Raw genomic sequence first — 20,403 nt, 5'->3', positions numbered from 1 at the left:
TTCGAACCCTGGGGTACTTAGTTTTGTGTTTTTAATATTATTTTATTTGTTTTTGTTTTAAAAAATTATTCCTTTAATAATAGTTTGTAAATCAATATCATTTCTCACTCGGTTATCAAACCAAACCTCGTTTAACCTTCAAAATAAATCTCGATTAATGTTTCCGTTCTTGTAAATATAAGCATGCAGGTTTTACATATATCTATAATATTTATGTTTTCTAGATTTAAACCTAAATTGTTAAAAGAGAATTAAACTAAGAATAGTTTTATTCGTCTAAACGAGCCGACCATCAAAATAAGTTTTTCGTTTAAATACATAATTATATATTAAATATTTGCAATTTTATAGTTAAAAATCACTTGTGAGAATAATTAATCGTTACGTTTTATTCAACTTATACAAAATGTATATAAAATATATTTAATTCTTTACAAATCCCAAATCCGTTGTAAACCCTTATTATCGAATCTTGTTCTTTTTAGCATCCGAATATTTATTTTAGTTGTACCATGAAACTAGGGTGTTTCGTCGGGACTCGTCGCGGAATCTAACTAACTTGTTCACTTTACCCAACTCCCTGTTATCATCTACCTTATCTCGAAGGTGAGTATACATATCCCTCTTTTTCATCTTTTAAGTTTTAGGGGTGGCATGTATACCCTATTTAAATTACTCATTTTATTTACTTATCTATTCATAACACAATTCAATATATGTTTATGTGTGATTATTGCATGCTCTATGATAATGATCTATGTGCTTAATTGTTTATTTTATATTTGGTGGTTGGTATCTCATCCTCATCTATCCTCATCTAGTATGATCATACATTTACCCAAGTACATTGATTTCGTATCAATAAGAACGGGTCCACATCTATTTAGTTGTTTACATTTTCATAGAAATAGTAATACTCATCATTTACATATGAATTGTGGTTTTATCTATATATGTATCTCAACTAAAACTTATGTATTCTCACCAACATTCGTGTTGAAAAACTCTATTTTTATACATGCTACATGTACAAGTAATTTACATTGATCAGGATTGAAGATATTAGTTTTACCATAGGTTATTTATTCAAACAATAATTATGATGTATTTGTTCTGTTTATTGAATTTGTGTACTTGTTTTGATATTAATGAATTAAATAATTATTGTCACTTTAATTAGTGTCTTTCGAGCTACTGTCTAATCAATACGTTACGCCGTGGCATGTTCCTCCTTTGGTCGGGGTGTGACAGACGGGACGATACGGTTTGGTGAAATGTTCTTCCGCATCACTGTGGTATTCGGTATAGCGAACTACCGCACGCGGAGACTAGTTCCCTCCTGTCCATGAAGTCTGCTATCCCCGCTGTAATAGCTGATAACCCTCAGACGGTGACAGATCATAACTTTCAAAGTCTTCTCTGTAGGAGGGTGGGCGTATGACCATACGAGGAGGATCATGCCTCCTCCTAACAAATTCATTTCCAAGAAATCCCTCAGTTTGCAGGCTTTCACGCATCTAACTCCTCCGCACAGTTATGGGAGGGGATAGAGTCCTCCTGGGAGACTCATCATAAGCTAAGGTACGGGCACGGATTCGCTCTTCATGAACCATGCGCTCGTACTCAACTACAACATTCTCCTGCTGGATACGTAACCAGTCCTAGGGTGATAGGACTCCTCCAGCTCTGGAACAACGACGGTGGGTTCTCACCGGCTCAGAATTGTTAGATCCGTCTTCCAGACCCAATTCCGTACGAGCCCGGCGAGTTTCCACCGTGACACGTCCTAAGTCACCTGGAGTAGGACCTCCGTGTACTTCGAAATCAGTAGTACGTCTAGCAATTATAGGAGTTTCTGTCGGCCCCTCAAGAAATTGACTCATATCGTTCGAACCAACAACCAACAAAAAATTTCACAGTTCTAACACAAGCATGGATGGCGCCAATGAAGAAATAGTGAACCTAATCCCTTTCGGGCTTAGATCCAATGAGTCCACATGGTATCGGTAAAGTATAAACCGACTAACGACACGAGCACGATCTCCCAAAGTCCAATGACAGGAAACCTGCAAAACAACCACGGTGAGCTCGTTACGGGAAGGACAAGAGAGGGGGTCTTCCCGTAACCACCCTCCGGCGTGAGAATAAGTAAAATTTCCGGTGAAGATAAAGTACTTAAGTATTGAAAGTAGAGAGTGAAGAGTGAATGTGTTACCTCATGGAGATTGTGGGGTATTTATAGCCGAAGGATGTGGGAATATTATCGGCCCAGTTGTCCCATTCTAGAATCTGCCCTTGTAACCACCTAGACATGTGTCCTCATGTAATAGGTTGAGCGATACCTCCCATGTACATGGTTGTAACAACCTGGACACGTGTCCGTATATGATAGGACGAGATAAACCTGGCCATGTGCACGGTTGTAACAACCTATCTAGGTGTCCTTCTATTGGCTGAAGGGTCACGTGTTTCCCAAGAAAGGATCTTGGTAAATCTTTTAGAATTAAGTTGGGTAATCACAGTTGTTCTATGACGTTGCCTTCTGGTCATCCTTGCGGGTGTAAACAGTACCCTGCGGATATCTTCTGAGGGCGTCTAGATCTTCCCGCCACTACTAGAAAAATGGCCTTCAATGACAAGCATTGCGTGTCATTAAAGGATCCTTATGACACGCAAATGTGTCATTGAAGCCCTTGTCATAAATTGGGTATGACACGCTTTCTGCGTGTCATATTTAATGACACGCATTTATGACACACGTTTTTGAAATGCATTTATGACGCGTTTTCAATACTGGTGTTTACGACATCAATTAACGACATTAATGTATGCATGTCATCTTATAACTTTTAATTTTAAAAAAAAAGATTACATATAATCCTCAAGTTAAAAAAAATTATTTTTATTTTGCATAATTAATAATATTTAAATTAATAATTTAAAATATAGCAGCAAAAAACCTATGCCTTTCATTTCCATAAACATCCTAAATCAAAAGATTACATATAATCCCCAAGTTAACAAAAGTATCGGTTAATATTTAGTATAATACATATCACTAACAAAATATAAACTTTGTCGTATACGCCGACCAATCTTCTTGAACCGCATAGAAATCTGCCTTTGTGTATTCGTGTTTGCCTCCCCCAACCTAAGTTGAAAATTAAACAAAAAATACGTTAGGTCAAAGAACACCCCTTTGAGTGAAGATAACCATTACAAATAACCCACTGTTAATATTGAGTATTCAGAAATACCTAAATATTTAATGGACACTTGCAGCAAATACTAAAAAGGACTTCATCTAATTGTAACAAATAACTCTTTTATTTTTATTTGCATCAGTGTGAAACAAATAAAAAAAACACTTTCTATGTATATATATTTTTATTTGCAGCCATGTATCCCCCAACCTAAGTTGAAGCAAAAACTTGATATGGTAAAAACCATGAATACCCCTAAACTTTATCATCTGAATCGATTGGCCAAATGAACAATTTGCCCTTTAAGCTAAAACGGGTATACAAACCACAATAAAACAGAAAAATAATAAAATAAATAAATTTCACTTACATTGTTATCAACGAGGATCTGAAGTCCTTCATGAACGATCTCCTTCATGAAATTTAAGACGTAATAACCACACTCGGTACACTTCTCGGGTGAGTCATCTTCCAGCAGTAATCTATTGATCTGAAACAATATATAAATGAAAATATGCAGTTGAAGAATTATAAAACAAATTAATATAAACCTTGTCAAGGTACAGTTCAGTGGCCCATGTAGATATCATCATTATTTGAAATTTATCATATTTCCCAATATTATCAAGCTTCCGTAATAAAAACGTCCTTAATGCACACTTCAATAAACAATGAAAAGTTATATAAATGTGTTCATCATGTAGATGGCATTAATGTAATTTATATCAAATCTAATAGAATGAAACAGTATATACCTGTTCACTATGCCTATAAACTTCAATGTGATTTCTTCAAATGACAATGCATGGTTGATCTGAAAAAAATTACTTATTTCAACTATAACGTGAAGTAAGAGAAATCAAATGAATAATAAAAATAATGAAAATAATCACTCACTTTAGCAAAGAAAGATGCTGCTCTAAAAAAGTCCCCTGATGAAAAGGCAGTTTCAGCATGCAATACACAAATCACTTGAGCCAATAATATTGTAAATCAATATAAATTATACAGTATTATTTACAAGAAAATAACTGACGACACCTGTTCTAAATATACCTGGTCTCTCTGGTAAGGATCAGAACGATTTGCCAAAGCAGCAGCATATTCCTTTAAGTCCATATACACTTTCCACATATCTCGCCCTTCATCCGTTACCAACACCTATTTTGACTCTCAAAAGTGAACACTTTTAACAAAAAAGTATATATGTGTAATGTAACTTATAATGCAAACCTGAAAGATTGAGTTTTCATCATATGCATAGAATAAGCCAGCAGATGCATCAATGGATAAGCCAATTATCCCCTTTGTTGCTGACTCAGATGTTTAGTCAAAATAAAGTTTTTCCACAATTTGCTCACTGATTCTATTTACAACCTAAATGATACATATATTAATGGGATGAAAAATTTATAAATTGCAAAAAGTTTAATATTAGATACAAGTATTCTAATATTTAACAATACCATTACATTAGCAAGCAAGAATCACATATAATCTACCACAAAAATATCATCATATATAATATTTGATAATTTTTCACATAATTGAAAACGTGATATTTGATAGTTTTGTTTTGTTTATTGTTATGACAACTATTATTTGGATTATATACGATTTTATATTTTAGAGACCCGCTTTTTTTACTCACTCCAGCCCAAAGTTTTTAGGGATTCGCGGGAACGGCCATGTGAAGATTCTATCCGGTTTGATCATTACATATGGCATCTCCATAAAGAGGTATACGATCAGATAGTCGAAAAACTCATTGGCGCAAAACGTCGAACACCTGGTGTGCAGTTTTTATTTCTCCTCTGACCTAATTAAACAAACATATATTATGCATCTCTAAGCAATAATATAACAAAACAAGTATGTGCTCTAGACCAAACACAAGTTAGCAAGAGAACAAATATTAATGAGCCAAAATTGAACATGAGAAGAAAGCCGGTACCCATTTGGTGAGGTTAGAAAACAGTAATTTGATATATAATAATAAAATAAAATAATGAAGAGAGACTAACCAGTGATGAAAAAGTCACCGCCGCAGCTGAAGAAGAAGAAGAAGAATCTCTAATGTGTAATTTTCATTTTCGTTTTAAAAGCGGCGACATGAGTTTTTCTTTACTTTATTTTTTCTTTTTGGATTTAAATACTCACTTCACTCTGTTTCCAATTAGAAGCAAGATATGAAACTCTGAGAGTGCAATAGAACTAGGTTTAAACCCTAACCAATTAATGGTAGAATAAAGTAAAATTGAAGACATCTACCTCGAAGAAGATAAAATCCTTCAATAAACTCAAACTTTTGCGTCAATTCTTCAAAAAATCAGGCAGAAGGTCGTAGTGGTGATGCGTTCGTGGTGGTGGCCGGCATTCGTTCGTGGTGATGCGTCTGGTGAGTGGTGGTAGTAATTTGAGAGGTCTGCGTATGGTGTAAGTTAAGGTTTATTGATGTTCTGCAGTTTTTTATTATAATAAAGGTCAAACTTGGTCAAGGTTTATTGACAAAGCATATATGGCGCGAGAGTTAAGTTTTTAATTTTGAGTGAAAGATGACATGTTTATATGACAGGAAATTTTTTTTGCAATTTATGACACACACAAAAACAAGTGTCATAAATCTTTCATTTTACAAAAATTATGACACTTTTTTAATGACACGCATAATTGCATGTCATAAATTGACGCGTGTCATTGTGCACATGTCAAGAAAGCCCTTTTTTCTAGTAGTGCGCACAGTCTCTAGGATATATAAATATTCTTCCTTTGTCTTATGCGGGTGATTTATATGACCCGCAGGTAGCTTATGAGGGGATCCCCTTTGACCCGCGAGTGTTACTTAGTGGTATTTGGATCTTTTGAGTACCCTACCTCTATACAATCACTTTTTATGTTTGAACTTGTTTCTAGTATTTTGAAATCTTGTTTTTCTTATGTAAAATAGTTTTAATAGAAACCAACATGTGTTCAGCAAATTTGAAAACAAAAGGCTTGTCTTATTTAGAAGAAATAAAATTTTAACATTATCACAGCATACAAGCAGTTTTAATTCAAACATGTATACATAAAAATACAACTTTCATGTTTTTTTCTCTTTTCTTTATAATGTAAAACACATCAGTTTTAATACAATGGGCACAATAGACGTGGAGTTGGTACTGCCACAAGTCGAGTTGCCTTTGGTGCAGTGAGTCCAAACACATCAGTCATATCAATCTCACTTGGTTTCATACCATCCGGCAATTGCCATGTGAACGAGTGAAGAAGATGAGCCACAGCCATCTCCAATGCGTATAATCCAAGTTGCATCCCCGGACATGATCTACGCCCGGACCCAAATGGAATAAACTCGTAGTTGCTTCCTTTAAAGTCGGGAGCCCCACTTTCCAAGAACCGTGACGGGTTGAAAGTGTTAGGATCCTTCCAAGCGTTCCTGTCACGGTTAACTGCGTACGCGTTAATCATGAGTCGGGTGCCTTTAGGGATGTGGTAGCCCGCAACCTCGGTAGCTTCAGAAGATTGATGTAAAAGGAGTGGGATTGGCGGGTGCATGCGGAGAGTTTCTTTGATAACACATCTAAAGTAGGTGAGTTTCTCGAAGTCTGATTCTTCAACACGACGATCAAGACCGACCACATCAGATAGCTCTTGTTGTACACGCTTGAGTGATTCAGGGGTGTGCATTAGCTCAGTCAAAGCCCATTCAATAGCAGAGGCCACGGTTTCTGTACCTCCAAACATTACATCCTGTAAATCATGATTTAAATATGTTAATATGCTTCAAATAACGTAGTTAATTTTTTTTTTATAAAAAGTTATAAATAGGTCTCTCACACACACATACTAGCTGGATACTTTGAGAACAGATTTTTTGAATTTGAGAACTCAATTAAGTTCTATTTAACAATAACTTAGTTATTTTTTTTCTTATTTATTATATGTATACATCTAAAAAAATTAATAATAATAATAATAGTACTATACATGGATCGACTTTGAACACGGGTATAACATATATATAACGTTCGTTACATCTATTTTAATGGTCGATAAATATATATACTTTTTATATATAACTTACATATTGAATACATATTAAAAAGAGTACTAAATTTATTTCTCTCGAGTTCTCATGCATTTTAAATCATCTACAATTCTAAAAAATATAAACACAAGTCGGTTAATTCATAGAGCCTAGATATGTGTAAATAATGTGTATTAATAGTTCCTACAGTTGTGTAGTTAACGTTTAAAAAAATAAATAAACAAATTGATTTAATAGTTTTTTAAGTACATTAATTATATATATATATACTATTTTTTATTCCCGTATTACGGGGTCGTTTGATGTTATTTATTTGTAATATTTATTTATTTTTTGAATTTTTTGTTTTTCTATTGTATAAAAGTTAATAATATACTAGCAGTTCCAATATAAAACATGTATTTTATTTTTCCTCCCACGTCGACCAGAAAATCATTATATAAAAAGAAGCCTCTTCAAATAAATTAATTCATGCATCTTTCGACTTTGTTGGCCATGCTAACCTAAGAAGAAGACTGTATTGGTTTAGTTTCCATTCTAACAAAAATTATTTTACAAATGTAATCGATTACTTGACTAGCTATATTTTTATTAAAAATCGGATAGATACCCATTGGATTTAGGCCAAGTTTACATGACGTGGATTTTCTATAAGCTAATGGGTATACTTGACATCCGTGGGTATACTCGATATTCGATGAGTAATTAATTACCTGACAAATACCCGACGGGTTTGAGACAAGTTTAGAATAAGTTTTAATAATCAGTATGAGTTTAAAAATACCTAATTTCGTCTCAAACCGACCCGTTTTTATCCCTAAATTAAACAATGATCATTAGTTAGAAATGAGTTTTCAAAATTTAGTTGTTTAGTGAGAGAGGTAGCGATTTCTAAATCTATCCATATCCTAGTGTGAGTGTGTGACTTTGAACACACGCTATCCCAACTACACCTAATAATATGAATATTTTTATACTGTGTAATTAAAATAAAAATAAAAATCCAAAAAATGAATTAAAATAAAATAAATTTGAATGAAAGATTGTGAATCATTCATAAACTTCCCATCACCATTCAATGTTTTTTAATTCCATTCAATTGAGACCAGTAGCGTGAAGATCAGATACGACGTGCATGTCACATCAACATATATGGACACACACGTGTACTAGTTGAGTGACCGCACGATGCAGCAAAGTGCAAGCGTAACCTGTCATTAAACACATAATCAATGTCAATACATGCATCACCCTATGACAGTATGCGAGTAACTCTTGCAAAGCCAATACGCGTGTAATCAACACCAAAAGTTACGTTGCCGGCAATAAACATGCTTAACTAACATCGATTGTGTAATTTACGCTGATTACTGGTACGGGGCGCTAGACACGTGTTTATCGGCTTCGGTACATGTAAACAACGGCATCCACGAAACCAGTGGCGAAAATGAAGAAGCAAAGATGAAATATACATTAATTTCAAATAAATCATTTTTTTAAATCAAGTCGTTTTGGCCAAAAACTCGTTCCGACCCGACATCATTCTAACCTGAATCTTGTTCTGACGTGCCCTCATTTTTTTAAATCAAGTCGTTTTGACCAAAAACTCGTTCTGACCCGACATCATTCTAACCTAAATCTTGTTCTAACGTAACCTATTTCGAATCGAACCCGTGTCGACCCGAACCAAATTAATCCCCTTTTGGTATCTACATATTACAACCCTAATCCAGTTTTGCACATGACCCAAGTTCGGCTGACTCAATATGTTGCCGGTTCTAACTGGTAATCACGTAACATGCTAATATTATATACCTAAAAACGTTTAGCAATACCATACTTAATTCAAAAAGAATAAAATACTTATTTTTATTGTGTATTTTAAAAAATATATATATTAATGTTTAAAAAAGTTATGGTTGAAAAAGTTCATGAGGATAGTTGGTTTTGAATTACAACCCTAATCCAGTTTTACACGTGACCCGAGCTCGCCCGACTCGACATGTTGTTGCCGTTCTAATTGGTAATCACATAACATGCTAATTTTATAAATCTAAAAACGTATAGCAATATCATACTCAAATCAAAGTAAATAAAATACTTGTTTTTATGGTGTTATTTTTCTTAACAAATATTAACATTTGAAAAAGTTATTGCTGAAAAAATTCACGATGATAGTTGGTTTTGAATTATGGGTATACGTGTAACTATTATTTAAAGTAACCAAACCTGTTGAAGTTGAGGTACCATGAGATGTTATAACCGATTTAAAAACTATATAGTTTTAATGAGACCCAAGACCCGTTTATTTCTTTTACTATAAAATTGGTTTTTTAATTATATATAATATTTATGAAAGTTAATAATATATTTATGGTTTGATGAGACCCAAGACCCGTTTATTTTTTTTACTATCAAATTGGTTTTTTAATTTAAATAATATATATATATATATATATATATATATATATATATTTTAAAATAAATAAGATATTAATTTTAGTATATCCTATTTTATAGGATTTTTACATCAATAATTTGGTAAGAATAAATTTTAATTTAATGAGATGTTATAACCCGTTTAAGGAATATCTGGGTTTGGTAAAACCCATACCCATAAATTCGGGTCAAATGCATGAGAAGCCTCTATTTAAAAATCAAACAAATCTGATGACTCTAAAAAAAGGAGGAGCGACCACATCGCGACACTTAAGATTTTTTGGTTTTCGTTTATATATAGATTATATATATATATATATATATATATATATATTGGTAAATTATAATATATTCGATCATCATTCACCATATCATATATATATATATATTAAATAAAATGTTTTTCTTTGCCTTTTCTTTTACTTTTTTGTTTTCTTTTTTTTTTCTTTTTTTTTCGATAATACACATATCTAAATCAATTACATTCCGAAGCATAAAATTTTTTAAATAAGAAAAGGTGGTTGAATGCCACGTTTAATTATTCATACCTTAGAAAATTCATATATGTATATAATCAAATTTCGTTTATTTTCTTTGTACGGTGAATTTCATAGTTAAGTTGATCGCAGCTCCCAAGTCGAAAGCCCCAACCGTCCCACTCGGGCCAGGACTATGTTGTCTTAACCGTACCCACGCTTGGCATCCGAGTTTGGCTAGGCGTTCCTTGAGAAAATTTCTAGCCACCTGTCACTTGACATTGTTGTACCCTCCACAAGAGCAAGCCCTCTGGAGTAAATACACTGTAATAGAAAACTCGGGATAATCTCCAGATTCGAACCTGAGACCTCAAGGAGGTTAGGTTCTTATCCTTCATCAGCCTGGTCACTCCACCAATATAGAATGGTTTCAAAGTTCGTTTATTTAGAGAACATATTGTAGTAAATTATTAAATAAAGATATTTAAACAAATTACTTAAATGATTTCTTAGTATTTAGTAAGTATAAAAGTTTAAAATTAGGTCAAGTGATAAAAGAATTAACAATTTATTTAATAATAACTTAGATTTATGCTATGTATTAGAACTATGTATGTATTAAATTTTAAGAGGTAACATACCATAATAATGGCTTTGATATTGTTCCGGGTGAGTCTAATCGCATTATGCAAATCCTCCCCTTCGTTAATTCTTCCTAGTTCACTAAAAAACGCCAACATCTCGTCCACCATATCATTATCAGCATCATCACAATCTTTCTTCTCCTTCCTTAGGTGTTCATCGATAATCGTATCGATAAACCCATCTAAAGCCGCCCGGGCTTTAGGTAAACGTGTGTTCAACCCGGCTGGGTCGATAAACCCTAACCACGGGATAAAATCCGCCAGGTTGAAGGCACCAAAAAGCTTGGTATATTCTTGTAAAATTTTAATAAACTCTTCTTTTCCTTCATGTGAAATCGACCCGAAAGCCGCTCGATAAATAATATCATGTGTCAACCCGAACACAAGCTCGCCTAGGTTAACCGAGCAACCCGTGCTTGCAGCGGTTATCCTGATCATGGAATCAACTTCGTCCCGGACTGAGTCCCATGACTCGGCTCGTTTCCGGCTGAACAGCTTCATGACACAAAGCTTTCGCATCTGGCGCCAAAAGGGTCCGTAGTTGGCAAAAGCCATGTCTTGACAGTCGTATGTGAGGTACGATATGGCGATGGTGGCCGGACGGTTTGAAAATATGTTGTCATGGACTTGAAGTACTTGCCTGGCTATCTCTGGTGAGGAAACTGCCACGGTGTGGCTGAAACCCATCTTGAGGTGAAGCAGACCACCGTATTTTTCAGCCAGATTCGCAAGGCCACGATGTGTGAGTTGGTCCATCATCATCATGTTGCCGATGATCGGCCACCCTCTCGGTCCAGGGGGAAGCGGTTTTCGCTGAAAACGGGAGAGGTGGAGTAGGGTTAAGAGAGGGAGTATAATGTAAAGTACCATAGGCATGGAGTCCATTGTTACTATAGAGAAGGTTGCTATGTAAAGAATGAGCTAAGGGGTTTTATATATACACATAGAGGCTGGGGTTGTTGAATGTTGATAACTGGTGGGGTAGTACACTGTGGTTTGAATGAGTTTTGAGTCTGCAATCTGTATTTATTTATGATATTTTCACAAATGAATCACATAAGTTTGACTAATTTAGCATCTCCTTTAACATCTAAATAAATCCGGATAACTTCTTTTCTAATCCTTTAGAATAATTAGAAGACCTTAGAATCACACCATTTGCCGTCTTTTCAAGTCAGGTAACATATATCTTTTCTTATATTATATATTATATTATATCGTTTGATTAGCAAGTGATGACCAATATATCGTTTGATTAGCAAGTGATGACCGGTTCATGAGCATATAAAAAACAGAATTCTTAAATTATTTAGTTAATAATCACTAGGTTATAGAGCTTGGTATTTGTCCTCTGGGTCAGCGACAGATTCATAAACTTTTTTTCAATGGTTTTATTACTTTTTTGAATGCTTTAGTTTCATCAAACTGGACATAAACATTTTTTAGTCAGTTTGATGGTTTGATTTTGGCATGGATGGCCCAACCTTTCTAAGGGCATAAAAGCGAACAAAAATCTGGAGCATTTTCAAATTATATATGTTAGTATGCAAATTAGAATTTGAATATGAAAACACCGGTCATTTACATGAAAAAAAAAACAAATTAACATATTAAAAACATTAAAGATATAGCGAACAGTCCAACTAATTCTCTAATTAAAAAAATACATCAAAATAATTCTCTAATTAAAAAATAATAATAACACATTTACCATTTGTCTCACATTTTCTCTTGCATCCCTATTATAAGTTTCCCTCGAGCATCCTCAATGATATAGAATCCATCTCAACACGTCTAAGCTTTGGTGGCATATCGTTTATGCAACTCCTCGCCTATTATTGGCTTTCAACTTTATATTTTGGTTAGTAACTATTGTGGGTCAATTTTTCGCTTAAGATCGTGAGTAATATCTTGAGTGATATCCTATCGCCCGGGATTCTGAATAGGTTCGGAATCCTGAACCTCATATTATTTATAAATAACCGATATGCTTGCAGGTTACTCATAGGATAACATAAATCGGCTAGTAGTCCTAGCCTTGCAAATATTTTGGAAGTCTAGTTGAAGAACAAGTCTTGCAACAGTCATGTAATTAGGGTTTCCGAGATAATATGATAGTTTGTTTTCTATTTTCACTATATAAGGAGGCTAATAAGAACGACGTAGGACACACCTTTTTCACTCGCTACTTACACTTATGTACTTAGCAATCGTTCTCACATAGCTCTCGAGTTGTGATTCATCTTTTGATATAATAAATCTGAGGCATGGACAGTTTTACCCTCCTGAGATTTTTTTCGGGGATCCTTACCAGGATCTAAGGTTTTTCCTCGCTATATCGTGTGTCAACCCTATACTTTATTACAATCTCTTGTCAATTATGTGAAAAATTCACCACCTCGCTTATCGAATTTCTTTACGAAATTGCTTCGGTAAATTTTGGCCAAAACAATTTAGCGCCCACCATGGGGTAAGTGGTGTTTTTCATCTTCAAATCATCCTTAAACTCGGTTTAAACCATTACCTTGCAAAACTATACTAAAAATGCAATCTCAATCCAAACCTACATTTTCCTCTATGTCATCCTTGATTTCTTGAGTCGCTCTATCACTTTCTCTTCTACCTGTTACCCAGAGATAGACAACCAACTCCGGCGTTAACATCTCAGGAGCCAGGGGTTCAAGTGGCATCTCTGCTCCAACATTAAGGCCTTCCACTAGCGTGCCGACTCAAGGATCATGACCTTCCAATGCAAGACCTGTTCTCATGTCTAACAATGAAATACTTGATATTTTAATACAGATGAATGGACACATGGAACAACAAATGGAGACTAACAACTCCTTCATGAGGGAACTCTGAGATATCTAGGCTCAAGGGAAAAAGCCGACAGAAGATTCTTTCACTCCTTTGCAACCAAGAGCCTTGAATTTCGAGGCGTCAAGATCCATAGGAAATCGCTACAATGATTTCTTACCCATGCAATATGGGATAAGAACAAGTGATCCCGTTCACGTTACAAGAACTGCTACTACTAGGGATTTCGCTGTTGTTCCGAGATCCTCAGCCATGAATCCCGATGCTGGTAGCTTTAATAATAATTTTACTATGCCTGTGACTAATGTTAAAACTTCGCAGGATACCGACATAAGTCCAGTGGTGCATAAAGAATTGCAAAAACTCAAAGACTTGATCTCTAGCATCCCCGGGATTGTTCCGCTAATACCAGAAATAGCTCCAAGCAGTCACATGATCTCGAGATTTTCACCCCCGTATGTGATGCCGAGATCCCAAGGAAAATGTCTCCCAATATCGTGAGAGGATGGAGATCAATTCTATACCTCAGGATCTTAAAGAAGCTTTCTTGTGCAAAGGATTTGGTTCAACCTTAACTAGAGTCACCTTAAAATGGCTCCTAAGTGTTCCTCCCTTTTCTATTCAATCTTTTCACACTTAGTTAACTTGTTTAATAATCAGTTTTCTTGCGGCAGAAGCTTTGAAAGATTGGTCAGTGATTTATATAGGGTAACCCAAAGCAACGATGAATATCTCACAGATTATGTTAGTAAATTTAGCAGAGAAGCCCTTGAGATCCCTAACCTTGATGTAGCATTAGAAGTGCAAGCCTTCAATATGGGACTCAATAAAGATAACTCTTTCTACGAGGATCTTGTCATGAATCCCTACATGAATCTAGATGAAGCAAGGAATAGGGATTTCAGGTTCATAAGGCTGGAAGAAGAAAACATGATTCAACAGAGACTCGACAACTCCAACAATTACAACAATTCTAACAAGAAGTCGAAATACCCATCGTCTAAAACATGTATATCCAAACCTTATTCCAGGAATGACAACAATATGGTCAATATGGTGGATGATGATAAGGATGATGAAAACTACCCATAAACTAAATGACTATTGTTATTTAGTTGATATCCCTGGACTAATGTGTGACATGCAGAATCTTGGAGAAAAAGCAAGATGGCCTCGCATGAATGATAAAAATGCTGCTTGGAAAGACAAATTCAAGTGGTGTGCTTTTCATGAGGATTTTGGCCACATAATAAAGACTGCATTGCCTTAAGGAGGGAGATTAGCTATTTTCTATACAAGGGCCACTTGAAAGAATTGTTGGGAAAGAAGAATAAGAATCAGGATCCCGAAAAATCTCCAAAGAGGGCAGAATTCCTGCCTCCAGGTGCTAGGATCGTGAACGTTATCTCAGGAGGTTCGGATATATGCGGAACTTCCTACTCAACAGCCAAGAGGAATGCAAAGGTGGCCAACACATAAAAGCCAGAGGAACCAACCAGAGCAATGGTCATGTTCTGAAGAAACAAGTCTCATTTAATGAAGATGACAGGATAACGTTAAGGATGCTCATCACGACGGTTTGGTTATCATTCTTTATGTCGCCAACTATTTTGTGCGCAGGATCTTGGTAGATGATGGAAGTTCAGTGAACGTAATCAAACTAGAGACATCGAAGCGGATAAATATCCTTGAGTTTGAGATTGTAAAAAAATCCCCAGTCTTGGTTGGGTTCAATGGTGAAGAAAAAAAACATCATGAAGAGATCAAGCTACATGTCTTTGTTGAGGGAGTAAATTCAAATCAAAATTTGTGTTGTTGATGCTATAATCTATGATTCAAGGCATGCCTTGGATACATGATATGAAATCGGTCACTTCAACCTATCACCAATGTGTCAAGATGCCAACACCTTGGTGGATTGCCAAAATTCAAAGTGATCAACAAGAGGCTAAACACTACTATGCTTCGTCAATGAAACCAACAACGAAGCCAACTTAGGCATCACAATCACAGAGGAAAGCACGTGATGTCTTAGAAGCAAAGTGCTTCTAGGAACAGAGATCCCCAAGGATACTAAGAATAAGCTAATCAGCTTCCTCAAAAATAGGATTTCCACATTCGCATGGAAACATGAAGATATGACAGGTACCTTAAAAAATATTATAACCCACAAACATGGTTTAGACAGAGATTTTATGCCTATCCAGCAAAAGGGAAGGGAGTATGCACTAGAAGGAATGCTATCAACCATAAGGAAGTTGAATGATTGTTAAAGGCATGGATGATAAGGGAAGTAAAATTCCCAAGATGGCTAGCTAATGTAGTGGTGGTACAAAAGAAGAATGTCAAGTAGAGAGTCTGTGTTGATCATACAAACCTCAACAAGGCTTGTCCCAAACATCTTTTCCCTCTGCAACACATAGATTCAATGGTTGATGCAATTGTAGGGCATAAAATGTTGACATTCAAGGATGCTTCTTCGGGATTTCAACATATTTAGATGGAACCATCAAATCAAGAAGATACTGCATTCATAACCCCAACAAGTATTTATTGTTATATTGCTATGCCCTTTGGTCTTAAAAATGCAGATGCACATATCAAAGGCTGGTCAACATGATATTCAAAGAAAATCTGGGGGACACCATGGAAGTCTACATTGATGATATGGTGGTACAATCGAAGAAAACTAGAGGTACAATCGAAGAAAACTAGGGATCATCTCCGATATCTTCAAGAAGCCTTCGGTATCGTTGACAAATACAACATGAAGTTGAACCGATCCAAATTCCATTTTGGAGTGGGGGTAAGGAAGTTATTGGGATACATGGTCACCAAAAGAGGAAAAGAAGCAAGCCCAAAACAAATCAAAGCCATCATAAACTTGAAGGAACAGCTAATGTCAAGGATGCCCAGAAACTGACTGGCAGAATAGAAGCGATAAATAGACTCATATCAAGATCCTCATAGAGATTCAAAGAGTTCTACGATATCCTAATGAAAAAAGTTCGAGTGGGGACAAAAGCATGAGAATGCAGTTAAGGATTTAAAGTAATAGCAATCATCAGAACCTTTACTCATGAAACCTCAAGATGGTTAGTCACTATCCTTATATCTTGTAGTATCCCGAGATACAGTAAGTGCTGTGTTGATCAAGGATCATGAAGGTTAACAAGATCCCATATATTTTGTAAGTAAGAGCTTAATTGATGCTGAAACCATGTATTCTCATTTAGAAAAGTTAGTTTTAGCTTTGATAACGGACTCTACGAAACTAAGACACTATTTTGAGACACATACTGACTGTGGGAATCACACTGGAGGAAGATCTTTGTTCTCCAAAATCCTAAGAACTGGTTACTATCGGCCAACCATAAGGAAGGATGCAATGATGTATTCCCAAAAGTGTGATACCTGCCTAATACATAACAACATCCTTTACCAACCAGCAAAACTTATATACCCGGTAATTTCTCCTTGGTCATTTATGAAGTGGGGAACATATATAGTGGGTAAACTATCGAAGACTCCAAGAGAAAAAAGTATTCATGTTGGCCATAACTGATTATTTTTCCAAATTGATTAAAGCAGAAGCGTTCCCTCAAGTTCAAGAAAAGGAAGTAATAACCTTCATCAAGTGTAATATCCTGACGAGGTTCGGGATCCCGGCGGAGATTACTTTATACTTTCTGTGTAGGTTATAAATTTGTATGAGTTTAGGGTTTCCATTTTGTGTTTACTGACATCTCTGTTTTCTGTGTAGGTTATAAATTTGTAGAAGAACAGGTTCATAAAGATTATCATTTTATACTTTCTTCTTCAATTTTAACTTCATGCATGTTCAATAAATGATCTTTAATGACTAGTTATTTCTTTGAATATATTTTTGTTTGTGATTGTGCAGAAAAATGGTGTATCCATTTGAACTCAAAGCACAATATGTGTGCCTTTCTCCAAATAATAGAGGAGAACAGGCCTGTGGAGATGATGATATGATGGCTGGTGCGCTCCAATCTTCGATATGCTTTAACAGAGAGCCATGTGATATACAGAAATCACCACCTTCAGTTTAGGCGATCGGCACAACTTGAAGATGATATTAATGGTCTCAGGATTGAGGCCACGGTGTTGGGAAGGGAGGTAGAAATTACTGAAGATCTTATTCTTGCAAGCCACCAACTTCAAGACAACCTAGACGTACAACTGTCTTACACCACACAAAGATTGTTGAGGATATTCCAAGAGACAATGGGGTATAAGAGAACTGTTAATGAATTTCAATTCCAAAAGGGGATGATCCCGGTGTTATAAAGGTTTCTTATTCACCACATCATTCAGGGTTATACACCAAGAAGGCGTACTTGGACCTTAATGAGCCATGATATTTCAACAGCCAAGGTTGCAGTTGTATATGACCGTATGTTTAACTTTTCAAAGATGATTTTCGACGGGTTGGGGGTCAACTTAAGGAAATACAAAAAAGATAGATTTATGATGTATCCTTGATTCTTACAAATCACTTTTAGCATCCTGCACCCATACCTTCTAACTGCTGGGATTACACATGTTTACAGGACCCCAACATATTTCGAAGAATCAACAGACTGGGTCCTACTAGCCACTTTAACCCTGAAGTGGAATATGATATCCTCCCCTGGCTAGTTGACAATGAGGTGGAAATCATGGAGGTTCCTGCTTTTCCAAGGGTGAGCAGTGATGAGGAGGATAGTTACGAGGATGATGATGAAGAAATTGATTATGGTGATGATGACAATGATGGTGGAGATGATGTACATGAAGGAGATAATGTTGTTATTGAAGAAGATGGTGAGAGGGAGATATAGATTAAGACTGTGAATGATGTTGCTGTGAATATGGATAACATTGCTTTTACACCACCAACTTCATCACAAACCCAATCACCACCCCAAGACCAAACCCATGAGCAATATATCCCTCCAAACCACACCAATACCAAATCTATGAACCATAAATACCATCACCACCTACTTCCCCACAAACCCAACCTGAACCTGAAACCCAAACCCAACAACAAACCCAACCTGAACCTGAAACCCACACCCAAACCCAAACTTACCATGACCCTGAACCTTACATTCTAGAAATGATCCCATACCATCTAATTAACCATCCCAATACACCATATCAATCACCATCACACTCCATTGACTTTGAACAATAAGACACATCTTCATCTCCACCAACCCATAGTCCAACACCCTTGATTCATATACTCAACTCTTTACACAGATCAAATGATCAACTAATTCAAAGCCCACCCCATTAGCCTATACCAACACAATCCAATGAACCTTCGGATTCTGATCCCATTTCCTAAATTTATCCCACTACTTATTGAAGAGAAACTTTGATTTTATTATTGAAAATAGTGATTTGAAGACTGAAAATCAAAATTTGAAGAGACAGAATCAAGACTTGGAGTCTCAACTAGAACATGCTCTTCTAAAAATTTGAACCATGGTGGCTGAGGTTGAGAAGATCTCAGATGCACCAAAATAGGGGGAGAATTTACCTGTTTCTCGTGTAATTGTTGATGAGGAGATGCTTTAAAAACTATTGGGAATTTATATTGTAGTGAGGAGGAAGAAGAGGGATGGAAGGATGTGAAAGATAATGCAGGATATGAGGCTGATATATATGATGATGTTGCTCATGATTATAATGTAGATGAGAGGATTGAAGATGCTATTAATGAATCTGAAAATTTTATTGATATGAATGTGAGGTTGATGTGAATGTGCATGAGTATGAGGTTAATGTAATAATGCATGAGGATGAGGTTGATATGAATGATGAGGATGAGGTGAATGATGACATGGTTATTTAAAATGTAATCGAGAATGTGAGTGAAGAGATAATTGATGATGTTATAAATGTTGGAGATAAAAAAGATTAAAGTCAAGATGATTCTGATCTTGAAATATTGTACGAAGATTTTGACAATGTTGAATCTTTGATTGTGATAGAAGAGGAGAAATAAGTAGATGAAGAGATGGATGATCTGATGAGGGAAATAGATGAGTTCCCACCCACTGTGGTGAGGGACATTGGACCATCTAGACTGGAGGATGTTGAGGATGAAAGGAGGAGAATCAAAGAAAAAGCTGTTGCTGAACATGATGGCCAACTGCAACCTTTGAAACAAAAGAGAGTAGAATCTAGTGATGAACTCTTATTTGTGGATGAATCTGTGAAGGAAGGGATAAAAAGACATGATAAGACTTTTGGTGAATGGATTCACAGAGATATGCTAAACAGATTCCTAACTGATAAGGAGATGGAGGAACAGGTGATTCTGTTAGAAGAATTTGAACTTAAAAAAAACTGAATGAAGAGAAAGGAGAGGTGGAACAAGAATTTATTGAGGGATTACTAAAGTTACAACATACTAAGAAGGCAGCCAATGCTCTGGCCTTTGTAATACATAAATTCCAACAACAAATCCATGAACAAACTATTCCCACTAATGAACCTATGAATGAAAAACCTGATAAGCAGTTGGTGACTGATCTTGATGCTAAAACAATACAAGATGAAATGGTCAAGAATGCAAATGAAAAGATGTTTAAGAGCTTGTTTAATGAAATGAAAAAGGATGAGAAAAGTTGGCAAGTTGATCTGTTAAGATATTCAAGGAAAAGAAAGAGGTATGGAGTTAAAAATATCCCTGAATAGGCTATGCTCAAAAAGAAGAAAGAAGTCATTAATGTTGTGCCTATACAAGCAGTAACGGA

The 20,403-nt window shown here is 35.6% G+C and overlaps 1 protein-coding gene and 1 long non-coding RNA gene across 2 annotated transcripts; both read right to left on the bottom strand.

The window, feature by feature from the left end:
• Nucleotides 1-2,977: 2,977 nt before the first annotated feature.
• Nucleotides 2,978-3,854, bottom strand: LOC143603663 (uncharacterized). The gene is made up of 3 exons (XR_013148106.1): nucleotides 3,755-3,854; nucleotides 3,574-3,693; nucleotides 2,978-3,151 (listed from the first exon to the last, which is right to left on the bottom strand). It is a non-coding gene; the product is annotated as an uncharacterized LOC143603663 (long non-coding RNA).
• A 2,448-nt stretch (nucleotides 3,855-6,302) lies between these two features.
• LOC143603664 (cytochrome P450 84A1-like) lies at nucleotides 6,303-11,699 on the bottom strand. The gene is made up of 2 exons (XM_077080405.1): nucleotides 10,808-11,699; nucleotides 6,303-6,953 (listed from the first exon to the last, which is right to left on the bottom strand). The coding sequence occupies exons 1-2, from the start codon at nucleotides 11,693-11,695 to the stop codon at nucleotides 6,330-6,332; spliced, it is 1,512 nt and encodes a 503-aa protein (XP_076936520.1). The 5' UTR covers nucleotides 11,696-11,699; the 3' UTR covers nucleotides 6,303-6,329.
• Between the last annotated feature and the right edge of the window lie 8,704 nt (nucleotides 11,700-20,403).

This window comes from Bidens hawaiensis, unplaced genomic scaffold (genome assembly GCF_021521415.1).
Source record: "Bidens hawaiensis isolate Kalapana, Puna unplaced genomic scaffold, B.hawaiensis_p1.1 tig00062358_1, whole genome shotgun sequence".
In the NCBI taxonomy this organism is placed as follows: domain Eukaryota; kingdom Viridiplantae; phylum Streptophyta; class Magnoliopsida; order Asterales; family Asteraceae; genus Bidens; species Bidens hawaiensis.
The sequence above is the reverse complement of the archived record's forward strand: the minus strand, read 5'-3'. Positions and strand labels throughout refer to the sequence as shown.